Source organism: Cajanus cajan, chromosome 4, assembly GCF_000230855.2.
Source record: "Cajanus cajan strain Asha chromosome 4, NIPB_CcT2T_4, whole genome shotgun sequence".
NCBI lineage: Eukaryota > Viridiplantae > Streptophyta > Magnoliopsida > Fabales > Fabaceae > Cajanus > Cajanus cajan.
In genome coordinates, this window is record NC_138520.1 from 60,892,282 (window position 1) to 60,908,217 (window position 15,936).

The 15,936-nt window shown below is 34.7% G+C and overlaps 1 protein-coding gene across 1 annotated transcript; it reads left to right on the top strand.

Annotated features, from left to right (window-relative positions):
- Positions 1-3,217: 3,217 nt before the first annotated feature.
- Positions 3,218-8,288, top strand: LOC145956891 (uncharacterized). Its single transcript, XM_083072716.1, has 4 exons — positions 3,218-6,829; positions 7,137-7,603; positions 7,692-7,827; positions 7,925-8,288. The coding sequence occupies exon 1, from the start codon at positions 3,408-3,410 to the stop codon at positions 5,871-5,873; it is 2,466 nt and encodes an 821-aa protein (XP_082928842.1). The 5' UTR covers positions 3,218-3,407; the 3' UTR covers positions 5,874-6,829; positions 7,137-7,603; positions 7,692-7,827; positions 7,925-8,288.
- Positions 8,289-15,936: the final 7,648 nt, after the last annotated feature.

Genomic DNA, 15,936 nt, shown 5'->3' on the forward strand with positions numbered 1-15,936 from the left:
TTAACTAGTTTCCCCCCCCCCCCCCAAATTTTCCGTCATTGTTCTAGCCAAATTGCTTATAGCTTTGTTGTCTTCTTTGGTGAAACAAATTCAACTTTAGCTGTTGTTTGAGCTATAACCTCTTCTTTGATTAGCATGAAAAACATTACTGCCAAATAAAATAAAGTTCTCTTGGAATCATTGAACTACATGTTCAATCACTATCTGCAACTGTAAAGCCTTGAAGTTTCGCATGTCAATGTCACCGTTATTCTTCATATACATGATAGATACATCATATCTTGCCTGCTGTATAAAGAATTTGAATTAACAAAAATTTATAAATAGATTTCCACTAAATATCAAATCTGACCTGGTAGGTATAATAAGTTTCCAATCAAATTTCTACAGACAAAACCATAACCTTGGAGTCATCTTAAATTTAAGAAGCCCTTTCATATTTTCACTTTACAGAGCCCTGCAGATGGTGTAAGTAGATTTAGAACAAGTAAAGCAATACTGACAATGCTAAAAAATTGATCCATTTTTTAAAATCATATTTTTCCATTCAACTTTTTTGTAACCCTGTCCTGTTCCTTTGTTAACATATACTTTCATATGTGGGGACCACTGTTTTTTATTTCATAAAATTCCCACTGAACGTGTCTCTTTCACCTTCTTTGCTAGAATTAAATGTCTTGACTTTAGTGGTACATTTATATACTGCTTTTTGAATTACTATCGTATTCAATCGGTACATTGAGTTCATTGATGTGAAATTAATTAATGGCAGGACAAAAGAGCCAACATGGAATGAGGAGTTTACTTTTAATATTAAGCAGCCTCCAAGCCAACCTTTACAGGTAAACACATATGATCTCTCCCTCTCTCTTGCTTCTATGGACACATACATCATACATATTAGTGGAATGCACACTCGAAAGAATTCCTTCATAACAGACAAGTTGAAAGTGAATTGAAACTTGCATGGAATTGATTGGCATGTCTTGATTCACAAAATAATATAGTAAAACTAATCATTACTTTGTACTTATACTAAATAGATATGAATAAGCCCTTCTTTCAAAGTCTTCTATTTCTTGTATACTTGGAGTACTTATTAGAACCTGATACAATTGACTTTAATTTGCTTCAGTGAACGTTCATAGTTGACTTGAAGTTAGGTTCTCTTCTTAACTTGATAGTTATGTGCTTCAGACCTATATCATACTCTAGAGTCTAGATATGTGTCCAGACAATTTTATCAATGGATGATACTCTCATGTTCATTGTGAGTGTGACTGTGAATTTAACTGCTACGCTAACTAGTATCTCATAAATTCTTAATCCGTACTTTTGGTCCCCCTTATTTTTATTATACAATTTTGGTTCCCAAATTATAATAATCCACAATTTTGGTCTAACCATCAAATTTGCATGTATTAACTGTTTTAATTTAGAAAAATTGCTCATAAAGAAAGTGATAACTTAGTGGTATTCAATCTATCATGTTATTGCATGAATTTGACAAAAAGAAAAAGAAAAAAAAAACTATCAACCTGGAGATTATGTATAAATGCATTATAGGTGTGCAAATTTGATGGTTGGATCAAAATTAGGAAACCAGAATTGCCTAATTAAAAATAGGAAGACCGAAATTGTTTTGTAGGTTAACTGCATAAGTAATATAATATGGAATTTGAACTTTGAAATATCTCTAATCTATCAGCACATATACTTGCTACATGATAGGTATTTTTTTTCCCTTTTCTTGTGGTTTTCTTTGGTGGTCTCCACAAACCGCCATCCTAATGGAATTTCAGCCGTCTTGTCTTTCACGTTTTCCTTGAAGAAACTATCTAAAGGACATATCATTTTTACTTTTTATTATTTCATTCTACCCAAGAACAAGATGATGTGTTAAACATAAATAAGAATTGAATCCAAAATGAAAAAGATAGAATTGATTGAGAACAATAAATTATATCTTAAATAAAATATGGCATCATGAGCTCACTAGCTTTGAAGAATGTGACACTGCTGCAACTATAGTGTTGTCAAGAACTTCCTTAAATTCAAATGGAACCTGCACATGGAAAATTTAATATAAGCACACCTTGAGACATCCCAGTCCTGGCTGTATTTCCTTGTTAAAGGCATCTAGGTTTCATTACCTAATTGAAACATAATCAGTTCAGTTATGCCTTACCTCTCCCAGTGTCTTTAGAGTATATGACAGACAAGCTTTAGCTAAATATAGACAGACAATTCTGTTACAGCAAAGCAGTAACAGAGAAGAGATTTAAACAAACTCTAAAGTAATGTACAGCAGTTAAGTTTACGTTGAAACTTATTTTTTGTATTAGTGAAACTAATTATTAAGTTTACGTTGAAACTTATTTTTGTCCCTTTCATTGTTTGCTTCACTATAAAGAATACATTCATAAAGGTCTTGCAACATGTGTTACCAATATAACAAGAAATCTATTGGTAGTTGATTTTATTTATGTGACTGTCTTGAGATTAAGCATGTAACAAAAAAATTTAATTTTTATTGCATGCATTTTTTGCCCCTTGCAGAATCATGGGACTCCAACGAGTCACAAACCTGAGCTTGTATTGAATAACTTCACAACACGTCTAGGGCATCGAGTTGGAAGGTGACCATTTTCTCTGATTCTATGTTTTTGTAACATTTATATTTTACTTGTAATGCCTTTTTCTTATAATACTTTTGTTGTATTTAAGTGCGAGGCCTGATTCAAATACTTTTTGTAGTTTATAGTTATTTTTATTCAAGTATCATGAAATAAAAATGTAAAATGAATCTAAGTCTTTTCTATTTTAATAATATCATTTTTCATCAACAAATATCTCATTTGTTTCCTGTTTCTTTATAATAATGGTTAGTATAAGCATTGAACTGAACTCTCGCTATTTATTGTTATTAAATCATTGAAATTTAATATAGTGTATGGGTTATTATTGAGTGGAGTAACTCCGCTAAGTGTTATTCTTGAAGTGAACCCGTCATTGTCTCTCTCTCCTCTCTCTCTCTCTCTCTCTCTATATATATATATATATATATATATATATATATATATATATATATACAAAATTCATTTAATGCTCATAGGAGTGTCACAGGAGAAAATAAATTAAAATTGTTATAATAATTAATTGTCTTATTATATGCATCAGAAATGAATATTCCTGAAAATAGAAGGTAGATGGATAATAGAGTGGATTGTCATAGAAGTATCACAGAAGAATTTATTGTCGGAATTAATGAATTTGTGAATTTTGCTTTGGAACACGATGAACATGATATTGGACAAGGGAAGATTAGGTTCCCTTGTAAGAAATGTAAGTGTAGGAGATATGAAACACCTAACTTAGTAAGGGTGCATCTTTGCAAGAAAGGATTCATGGCTAACTATTATCATTGGACAAATCATGGTGAACCAATACCCCCAATTCCTCCTATGGTTGCAGATCAATCATACTATGCTAGTAATGGGCCTAGGGAAATGTTTGATAATTATCAACAATTGGTCATGGATGCTGCTGGACCAGAAATTGGCACCCACCTTGACCAACATGATGATGACAACAACAACATAATGATGGAAGATCCAAACGTAGAGGCACAAAAATTCTTTCAAATGTTAAAGGATGCACAATCTCCTTTATGGGATGGTTGTGATAAATATTCTATTTTGTCTGCTTCTTTAAGAGCTTTAACTTTGAAAACAGACTATGGTTTATCTAAAGGATGTTTTAATGAATGGATGCAATTTATGGGGGATATAATGCCAGATGACAATCGTTTGCCTAAAAATATTTACCAAGCAAAGAAAACAGTTGCTGAATTGGGGTTAGGAAGTATGAAAATTGATTGTTGTCCAAGTGGATGTATGTTGTACTACAAGGAAAATGAGATGCTCCAAAATTGTGAAGTTTGTCAAAGGCAGCGATATAAACGTTTTACAAGACGAGGTAAGGACAAAGTAGTGCCACTTAAAAGTATGTGGTACTTCCCGCTTGTTCCTAGGTTGAAACGATTGTATTCTTCAATGCAAACAGCTCATGAAATGAAATGGCATCATACTCATCAAAGAGAACCTGGTTCTTTGTCTCATCCCTCAGATGCAGAAGCTTCGAGACACTTTGATGAAACATGGCCTGATTTTGCTCAAGAGGCTCGAAATGTTCGATTAGGGTTGTGTGCTGATGGCTTTGCTCCATTTGACAAAACTGGTAGGATTTATTCTTGTTGGCCTGTAATTGTTACTCCTTATAATTTGCCGCCGTGGTTGTGTATGAGAAGAGAGTTCATGTTCTTAACCATTATAATTCCTGGGCCATCCAACCCAAAGAATAAAGTTGATGTGTACTTGCGCCCCCTTATAGATGAATTGAAAATGCTATGGGATGATGGAGTTATGACTTATGATGTGTCCTTGAAGCAAAATTTTTTGATGAGAACAGCTTTGATGTGGACGATCAATGATTTTCCAGCCTATGGGATGTTAAGTGGTTGGATGACAATGGGAAGACTTGCTTGCCCAATTTGTATGGAAAATAATAGAGGGTTTAGCCTTGCATGTAGTAAAAAGACATCATGGTTTGATTGCCATCGTCGATTCTTACCACAAGATCATCCATATAGAAGGAATAAGACTTTATTTACAAAAGGCAAAGTTGAGGTTCTAACTCCTCCACGAAGGTTGAGTGGTCAAGAAATATGGGAAAGGGTGCAACATCTACCAAGTATTAAAGAATCCCAAGAACAAAATCCACCAGGCTATGGGAAAGAGCACAATTGGACAAAACGAAGTATTTTTTGGGAATTACCATATTGGAAGACAAATCTTCTTCGACATAATCTTGATGTGATGTACATTGAGAGAAACGTATTTCTCAATATTTTGTTCACAGTCATGGATACCAAAGGAAAAAAAAAGGATACTATCAAATCTAGAAAGGACTTGGAAGTTCATTGTAAGCGTAGAGGTTTAGAACTACATGTCGGCAGGATTGGGAACCTTGTAAAGCCAAAGGCACAATATACATTAACCAAACAACAAAGACTAGCTGTTTGTCAATGGGTTATAAGTCTCAAGCTTCCAGATGGTTATGCTTCCAATTTGAGTAGGTGTGTTGACTTGAGGGAAGCAAAGTTATTTGGCATGAAAAGTCATGATTGTCATGTGTTTATGCAACGTTTGCTTTCACTCGCATTCAAAGTGTTGCCTAAGCCTATATGGAACACTCTTACTGAGTTTAGTCAATTCTTTAGAGAAATTACTTCGTCCTTGCTTTCAGAAGAGAAGTTGTGTGTGTTACAAGATAACATTCCAATCATAATGTGCAAACTAGAACAAATATTCCCTCCAAGTTTTTTTGACTCAATGGAACATCTACCAATTCATTTAGCATATGAAGCAAGAGTTGGTGGCCCTGTTCAATATAGTTGGATGTATCCATTTGAAAGGTTAGTTATTATTAATATTAAATCTATTACAACATGCTTATTTTTTTTTTGCTTGAATTTTAAGACTTACTTTTTTCATAGGTTTATAGGATCGTTAAAAAAGAAAGTTACAAACCAAGCTTATGTGGAAGGCTCAATTTGTAAAGCATATTTACTTGAGGAGATGTCGACATTTGCATCATATTATTATCCTTCCCATATTCCATCAAGGAGAACAAGAGTGTCACGAAATGATGACGGTGAACAATCTTCTTCATATCCTCCATTGTTAATTTTCAATTATCCATGTCGTCTTTTTGGGAAACGTATCAATTCTACCTTGGAAGAGAAGGAAATGGAAGTTGCACATTTGTATGTGCTTTTAAATTGTCCAGAGGTGGTTCCTTACTTAAAGTAAGTATATTTAATATAAACATCGTGTTATAAATTTAAATCAGACTTAAAAATGATTAAATCCTAATCTTGGATATGCAGTATGTACTCGCATTTGTTACGGGAATTGAACCCTGAGATAAATGAAGCCAACCTAGACAAGGAAATTTCCATGAACTTTTCTACTTGATTTAAAACACATGTACGTGAAATAATTATTTTATTTCAAACAAGGTACCTTATTTTAATAGCTTTGACTAACAAAGTATCAAATGTAGGTGCTTAACCCTGATAATGCAATTGATGATGTGCTTTTAAGGAGTTTGGCATGGGGCCCTATTAGAAAAGTCACAAAATGGCCTAATTGTGCTATCAATGGATACAAGTTTGTAACTAAATCCCAAAATGAGGGAATGAGTACAACAAACCATCATGTTTGTGTGCAAGGAGGCCAATATGAAGTAATGGAAAATGATTATTATGGACTGTTAATTGATATTTGTGAATTGGAGTACACTGGGTGGCCTAACAAAAAGTTGGTTTTATTTAAATGTGACTGGTTTGATTCCAGTTCTCAAGGGACAAAAATAGATATTTATGGCAATGTTGAAATTAAAAAATCTAGGAGATATCATACCTATGATCCTTTCATACTAGCTCAACAAGCAGAACAAGTGTATTTTACATCCTTTCCTGAGGGACAACAAGGTTGGTTTGGTGTCATAAAAACCAAGGCACGAAATATAATTCAATCATTAGGAAATGATAAATTTGAAACAAATGTTGCTTACCAAGATGATGATCTATAACAAATGCCTTTAGTTGTTTCAAATGATGATTTTCAACAAAGTCTTGTTGATAGTATGGGCATAGCAGAGGAAGTTCCAAATGACATAGAAGAAGAAGAAGAAGAAAAAGAAGAAGAAGAGGAAGAGGAAGAAGAAGAAGAAGAAGAAGAAGAAGACATACAATTGACATCAAGTAATGAAGACGATTATGATGAAACTTATGAAGATATAGATTCAAATTAACTTAATCTCATGTTTCATATTGACTCTTTTATGTAATAGAAGAAGAAGAATTAACTTAATTTCATGTTTCATATTGACATCAAGTAATGTTGTAATTGTTGTTGATATGTGTGCATTAATAGACTTTGATGTCATAATCTTGTGGTTGTTGTGGATATGCATATATTACTATATAGTAGATATTATTTGTTAATCTTGAACTTATTATTGATGTCTTAATAAACTTTATTTGTTAATGTTGTACATTGTGGATATAGATTATGAGCAATAACATGACTGATAGAGGAAGAGGGAGAGGCACTGGTAGAGGTATTAGTAGAGGTAGGGGAAGAGGGAGAGGTAGAGGTACCACCATTGTGCCACCACCTTCTACTTCTCAGCCAACACATTCTATTGGAGAACCCTCTCATTGTACTACACAACCTACACATGGTTCCACCTCCCAAACACCTACAACTCCCCAAAGTAACCAAGCTACACCTACCCCTCATGTTACTTCCACTTCCCAACCACATTTAGTTCCTCAAACTAACCAGTCTATACCTACCCCTCATGTTTCTTTGACACAATTCCCAAATATGATTGAAAGACCACAAACAAATCCCTCCATTGATGCTACTGGTAGTCCAATTGTTGGATCATCATCCTCTATTGATCCATCTTTAGAAATTGGAAGTTTTGACTCTGATGGACGTATTTGGATTCGTCCAGGTCCACAAAACACGTAAGTATGAATAATTCTTTTCTTTTAGATCAATATAAACATGTTTCGTGTTATAAGTTATTTTAGTTCTTCTATTTTATTTTTATAGATTCGACCCACCAATTCACCCTACCCGTGAAATTTCAAGAATAATCAAAGGGAAGTTTGAAGGGTCATGGGAATCATATGGAGAGGTTAAAAGCACTAATGAAGGTGTGGCAAACATGTGGTTTGAAGACTTTTAGGTATAAACAACTACAAATATTATAATAACCATTTTATATTTTTCATTGCATTAAATTGCACATTGTTTAAATAATATTTTATAAATTTTTTATGTAGAGAAAGTTCAAGTGGCTGCCTGATCATGATGCACAAATAAGAAAAGCATTTGACCATAAAGCATCTGAAGGTCTTTCAAATGCTATGTATAGGGTGCGACGAGGCATTGATCTAGGGAGTTGGATTCCAAAGCAAAAACGTGTAGAACTTCAACAAAAATGGAATGATGAGAATTGGAAACATAAGTCAATGACTAATGCTAATAATAGAAATTCTTCTGATGGTTCATTGCATATTGGAGGATCCTTTCCTACTTCTGAGCATTTTAAGAGATTGGTAAGTAATATTTACTTATTCTTTTCAGGACCAAAATTTAAAATTAAACTAGATTACTCTTTGTTCCTTCAGAAAATATCTACAGATATGACTCCAACATGTTGGGACCTATTCCAAAAGACCCATAAGACAGCGAAGGGGAATACATGGGTGTTTTCCAAGGTAGAAAGGATAGCGGTAAGTTATAATTTATATATATTGAATTATGAAGAAGTTGATTGATTCTGTTAAAGAGATAACAATCATTATGTTTGCAAGACTTGACATATAATGGTTATATTAGAGACACAACAATGGTTATGTTTCAACAATGGTTATGGTACTGTGAAAGTTGTCATGTTCTATCCTTCACTGTCGACTTGACATATTAAGATAGGTTACCGTTAATGGTCTCAAAATTGCAAGCCATACGATTTATAGTATGTAATTTTTTTATATGATTTGAATTTTTTACTGAATTATGTGAACATAGAATCATTTCACCTTATTGGTTGTGCTCAATTTTAGTTTCATGTAATGTGAAGTGCTACCATCTCTACATCTTAGTTTATTAATTGCTAAATTCAATGAGATTCATGTGTATGTGGTGTTGCATCTAGGTTTACCAGTTACTAATTTCATTGGAATTCATACTTATCTAGTGATGTGTTTTGCTCATAAGTTACATCTTAGACTTTTTACTAAGTATTTTTGTGTGTTCTTCTTGCATGATTCTTTGCATCATTCATGACATTCATGAGATCTTCTATTGTCATTAATGTTTATATACTTTTGTTTCTTACTTTTCTTTTTATATAGAATGAGTATCAAAGACGGTTATCTGAAAGAGAGTCACAGAAATTATTGGGAGATCATGTTGCCTCTAGTGTGCAATCTGAAAATAGTATTTTCTATGATGTTGTTGGTGGTGTGAACGATAAAGGAAGAATATTTGGTTTAGGTTCAGAGGCTGGGAAGTATAAACCTTCTTCTTCTACATTCTTAGATGGTATCTCAACTGCTGAGTATGAACAAATGAAAAATCTTGTTTCAAATTTGTCTGAAGAAAACAAATCATTGAAAGAACAATTGCAAAGCCATGCAGATTTGATTTGTGCTTCACAAGAAGAGTCTCGGTTGGTTCGTGAGCAGCTGAAGCAATTTATGGAGATGTTTTCTCAATCTTCTCGTCCTCCCCAACCTCCTCCTACACATGATGCTGACACTGTACAATCTGATGATAATGAGTTAGATGATGATCATGATATAGATGTTTAGGGATGCATTATCTTTTTACTATTATGTTTACTATGCTTTCAACTTATAATTTGTTATGTTCAAGTTTTACTATAGTACTTATCATACATTAGGAATCAACTAAAGTTATAAACTTTGTTATATTTGGTGTTATTTGTATCTATGGTATGCTTGACTTTCTTATATTCGTGTTTAGTTACATGCTTTTATAGAATTGAGAAATTTTTCTTAATTATTTATTTTGTTAATTTTTTAAACAAATAGACAATAATAAATTCAACTTTTTCGATTAATTAATAAATTATTTGTTATATTCATAATTAAATTATTATATCACAATTACAGGAGAAAAATATATTCTTTACAAATTTACGAAAAAATAATTTGCAATTTGTGACGGATTTTATTTATCACTGATGGATTTCATTCAGCACAATAATTTGTGACAGATTTCGCAGTTATACATCGCAAATTGTGAGAGATACTAGTCATCACAGACGCCCAGTTTGTGACGGATGTTGGGCATCACAGTTAGTGACGGATTTTATCCATCGCAAATTGTGACGGATTCTAGTCAATTCTGGTCATCACAGTTTGTGACGGATACTAGTCATCACAGTTTGTGACGGATTTTTGGCGTCTCAATTTGTGACGGATTCTAGTCAATTCTGGTCATCACAGTTTGTGACGGATACAAGTCATCACAGTTTGTGACGGATACAAGTCATCACAGTTTGTGACGGATTTTAGTCGTCGCAAATTGTGACGGATTCTAGTCAATTCTTGTCATCACAGTTTGTGACGGATTCTATTCATCACAATTTGTGAGGGATTTTATTCGTCATCACAATTTGTGACGGACACAGATACCTCTCAATCCCTCTCAAATTTGTGACGAAAACAGTCCCTCACAAATTGCGATGGATTTAGTCCCTCACAAATTGCGACGGAGTTAGAGGCGTCACAAATTGCGACGGATTTTTATTAATTTATAAACATTTATTGTTACAAATTAGTGACGGAAAATATATTGTTTGTGATGCCTTGATTCCGTCACTAATTGTGACGGACGAAATTATCCGTCACTAAATATTTTGTGACGCCAATTTTTGTGACGGAATCAATTCCGTCACAAATTCCGTCATTAATATTTTTGTGATGGATTTTATAAAGATTAGTGACGGATTTCTTCCCTCTCTAATTTTAATTTTTCTAGTAGTGTTGGAAGACGCACTTACTTGCCTCCAGCTTGTCATACACTATCAAAAAAAGAAAAAAAAAGCTTTTGTGAGTGCTTACGCAGTGTGAAAGTTCCACAAGGGTACTCCTCAAATATTAAGAGTCTGGTGTCTATGCAAGATTTGAAGTTAATTGGTTTAAAGTCTCACGATTGTCATGTCTTAATGTAACAACTTTTACCTGTGGCTATTCGTAATATTTTACCATCTTCTGTTAGAGTTGCTATTACTCGATTGTGTTTATTCTTCAATGCCATTTGCAACAAAGTAATTGACCCTGTAAAGTTAGATGAGTTAGAAAATGAAGCAATCACAACCTTGTGTCAATTGGAAATGTATTTTCCACCTTCATTTTTTGATATCATAGTGCATTTGATAGTTCATTTGGTTAGGAAGATTCGATTGTGTGGCTCGGTTTATCTTAGATGGATGTACCCTGTTGAGAGATACATGAAGATCTTAAAAGGATATGTCAAGAATCAATACCGCCCAGAAGCCTCTATTGTGGAGAGGTACATTGCAGAAGAAGCCATTGAGTTTTGTTCAGGGTACATGTCAAAATCAGAACCAATAGGAATTCCTAAGACTCGACATGATGGGAAACAATTTGGTAAGGGTACTCCAAGTTTAAAGATTAGAACTGTGAGTCGAACAGAAGTTGACCAAGCACATTTGTATATATTGAACAACACTGATGAAGTAATTCCTTACATATCTGAACACATAGATGAAATCAAGATAGCACACCCCCGAATGAATGAGAAATGGGTATTGAATGAACATAACAAGAGTTTATTAGCTTGGTTTAAGAAAAAGGTTTACGGTGAGGTTAATGCTTCTAATACACTTTTGAGACTCGCTCGTGGGCCTAACAATGATGTCATTACATTTGGTGGGTATGACATTAACAAATATTATTTCTATACAAAGATAGAAGATGATAAAAGTAGAGTACAAAACAGTGGGGTTACAATTCAGGCTGAGGCTGTGCACTTTGCTAGTTCTAAAGATAAAAATCTCATTACAGCATCCATGAGTTATTTCGGAGTCATACAAGACATATGGGAAATTGATTATGTTACGTTTAGAGTGCCTGTGTTCAAGTGTAAATGGGTTGATGGCAATACGAGTGTGTGGACAGATGATTTAGGATTTACTTTGGTTTATTTGAACAAGGTCGGTTATAAGGATGAACATTTTATTATGGCATATCAAGCAAGACAAATTTTTTATGTCAGACATCCATGTAATGAGAAATGGTCAGTGGTCCTCGAAGGAAGAACCATGCATGGAACTCACGAAGATGAGTCTCTAGATATGCATGAGACACCGTCTTTCTCAAGAAGATCATTTGGTCCTATTACGGACAATGAAGTGGACGAAATACATGCTATTCGAAGTGATCATGATGAAGGAATATGGGAAAACATTCCAACCTAATAGGTTTCTGTTTATGTATTATTTGTTTTTTTATTAGTTTTTTTGTTGCTATATTGTTATTATTTTTTTTACTTTATTTGTCTATTTAGTTAATTCGTTGTTTTAATAATGAGAGTTTAATTTTTTCAGGATTATGGAGGATTCAGGGTCTGGCAGTGGAAGGAGGGAAGGTAGATCTGTCACCTGATTGTCTGGGTTGACAGCTGGATGCATTGCCAAGGAGAGGACACCGGTTGAGGTGGATCCTCGTTCTGGCAAGGCGTCAGGCCCAAATGCTGCCAAGTTTAAGAGCTATTTGGGAGTCCTAGCTCGACGGCATGTTTCTATTATCATTCCATCATGGGATGACGTTCAGGAGGCTGACAAGAACCTCATGTGGCAGGATATTCAGGAATATACTTTCACATCCCTTCAATATTATATAACTTAAATATATTATTTATTATTTGTTGTTATTTTCATAGCAAAATTTTGACATTCCCAACACTGAGGTCATGAGGAGGAAGATATTATCTGCCCTTGCCACCAGGTGGAGAGACTTCAAGACTTTCTTGACACGGGAGTATGTATTTAGAGAGTGACAAAATGAGACTCCCTGTCTAAAGTACGAGATCTCTGATGAGGAGTGGATGCAATTTCATGCCACTCGATTGGACCCTTCTTGGCAGGTTAGTTATTGATTACTCTTACATTGACACAAATACTTAAGGTATATTTTAATTAATCTCATTTTCTTTTTTGTATTATTGTAGGCCAAAAGAATAGCTGCCCAAGAAAAACAGAGCAAGAATGATGCACCCCATCTATTGTCAAGAGGGGGATATGAATTAAAAAAAAATGACGAAGGCTAGGGCAGAGGCAGCAGGGGTTGAGTCTGCTGACTGTGTGGAGTCACCTCCTCGCCATGAGATGTGGATAGCAGCCCGAACAAAATTAGATGGGCAAATGACTTCTGAGTCTGCAAGGGTCGTTGCTGATAAAATAGTAAGTAAAAATATACAAACTAAGACTCTTCATTTCAACTCATTTAATTCTTAAGTGTAGTTTAGGGTATACTTATTGTTAATATGTTGCAGGAGGGTTTAGTTGAGCAGACCACCCAGGGCTCATTTGTTTCCCATGGTCGGGATGATATCCTCACAACGGCCATAGGAAGGCCAGAGCACGCAAGCCGTGTGTGTGGCGTTGGTGGTTCTTGGAGCCACCAAGATTTCTTTGGTGCACGATCATTGAGGAGCAGTATTGTTGACTCTTGCAGTCAAGAGGCTATGCAGAGAATGGCGATGCAGTTTGAAGAGAAATTGAAGAACATTCGAGAAGAGTTTGAACAGAAGTTTGAACTTTTGGCTCGTTCTCAACAACAGACTGTAGTTGCTCATGATGGTGTTCGAGTAAGCATTAAAGGGAGTTGTGCTGCTCCAGATCCCTCAGGGGAACAGACTCACACTGATGTACCAAACTAGTGTGAGTTATATGTTGAGGATGACCCCCCACGGTTAGTGGCTATTAGCCGAATATTTGAGGGTGGCTCAACCATCCATGGTGTCTCTCTACAGCCCGAATGGACACGGGTTATGGTTGACCAAGTTCAAGATGTTGCTGCTCCAGTGCCTTTGCCCAATACAGAGGTTCAACTAGTGGGGCAGGCAACCGACACATTCTTAGCTTGGCCAAAACATTTGGTGATGCTGCTTTCAGCACGGGCAAAGGTAATTCTATTATTGCTCTTTTATATTCTTATAATTCTATTATTGTTTAACTAATTTTGATTATTTCTTTAGGATTTTATCAATCGTGGTAAGGAGGTCATGAGAGAACCTCATGTTGATCATGCTAATATCGCAGAAGCTGAGGATGATCCCATATCTAGGCTTCTAACCATATTACCACGATTAAAGAAGAAACCAATTCAATTGTAGTGGGACATTAGAGTTTTTGGAGTTGATAGCTCTAATGTTCCACTATACATATCCCTGCCCGATGCATTAGAGATTGTTGGGGGAAACTCCATGTTAAATATATCTATCATACAGCTGTGGGCCATGTAAGTCATATTTTCTTTTATGAGTCTAAATTTACAATAATTACATTTAACTTATAATAATTATTTGTGTTAGGTACATGGACAAATTGAGTGTGGAGCAAGCACAAGCACAAGTATATGGATTTATTGAGCCTCAATCCATCCAAAAGTCAGGAAACACTCAGGTCCAGATCCAACAATATATGCAAACATGGATGAGTGAATCAGGAAGAGATATATACATGGCTCCATACATTGACGGGTTAGTTTTTTAATTGGTTTTTTAATCATGGTAATTTTATAACTAATTTATTTGTCATACAATGTAGGTCCCATTGGCAGTTAATGGTAATCATTCCTAAGGAATACACCGTGGTGTGGTTTTGTTCACTACATCGAAAACCAAGCCACGAAATTAAATGCCAATTACAAGGGTAACTAAAATTTTTCATTGTTTTAAAACTGTAATTATATATATTGGCTAACTTTGTTTTTATTTCAATTAATTAGAATTGTGTCTAGAGCTAATATTTTAAGTGGAAGAAGCAGATCATCAAAGACATTGCACTTCATATACCCTAAGATTAGCAAATTAATTAATACAGGCAATAATATTTAAATTTATTGACTTTGGAAATAATAGTTATTTGTTTCTCATTTTAGTGTAATAAGCAACAAGACTCGTTTGAATGTAGCTATTACATCATGTATTGGATGAGAGCCATAGTTTCTGCGGGTATTACTGATTCTTGGGCGCAGGTAATTCATATCAAAATTTATTTAAGTATTTTTACCTTTACGATAATTAACATTGCATATTTGTTAGGCGTACTCGAAAATCATGTGACTCGAAAAGATTGATAGCGTTGCCTGAGAAGTAAAATCAACACATGCTGAATACTTGTGACTAATCTCATGTGGGACGTGAGAGCACTCGAAATTATGGGACTCGAAAAAAACAAGTGTTGCTCGAGAATAGTTGAAAAGTTGAGACTCTCAGAACATGGAGGTTAAGCCAAAACGGTTACCAAAAAATCAATCGAAGAAACAAGGAACGTGGGAAGAGCGGTTAAAGGAAGTTGTGAGTCAAGACCACGTAGCAAATATAGTGGATAGCGGTTATGAGTCAAAAGCGTACATGTACAGAATTAACCGCTCTTGATTGCTCTATAAATACAAGGAGTACGGACCTTTACGGAGGTCGAAAAACTCATACTAGCATTGAACTCTGAAGCACTCTCTGCCTACATACACATATGGCTTTCGTGCACAAGATCGTTTTTGGGTATGTTTATTTCTCGGCCATTTTTCTTTTCTCTTTTTAGGAGTAGAAGTAGAATAGTCTTCTTGTTCTTGGTGTAATCACGTAGTGTATTCATATACTTTGATCAATGTGTTCTCAGGTATAATGTAATTTGATCATTGTAAGAAATGAACTATGATTTGCATTGCTAATATATATATTGTTCACTCTGTTCACATTATTATTTGCTTGCATGAACATTGCTTGTTAGTAGTAATAGAAGAACATTTCGAAACAAGTAATTGCTAAGACTTTTTCATCCTACTCTCCATTCTCGGTAACACGATAACACACAGTAAGGCACCTAAATTGAAATACGTTTGTGTGCTAGTCTAAATAAAAAGAATCCAGGATTTGATGGTTAATTCCACCGTAAACAAATTGGCACGCCCGGTGGGACCCGTTTAATTCATAACATAATTGGACTAGTTTAGGGGTGTGAATTGCATGAGATTAAGGAGTGGGAGAACTATGTCTACGTCTAATAATCCGAATG

Bases quoted from the DNA above. Each gene is read 5' to 3' on its own strand.
- LOC145956891 (XM_083072716.1), top strand. From the start codon at position 3,408: ATGGCTAACTATTATCATTGGACAAATCATGGTGAACCAATACCCCCA.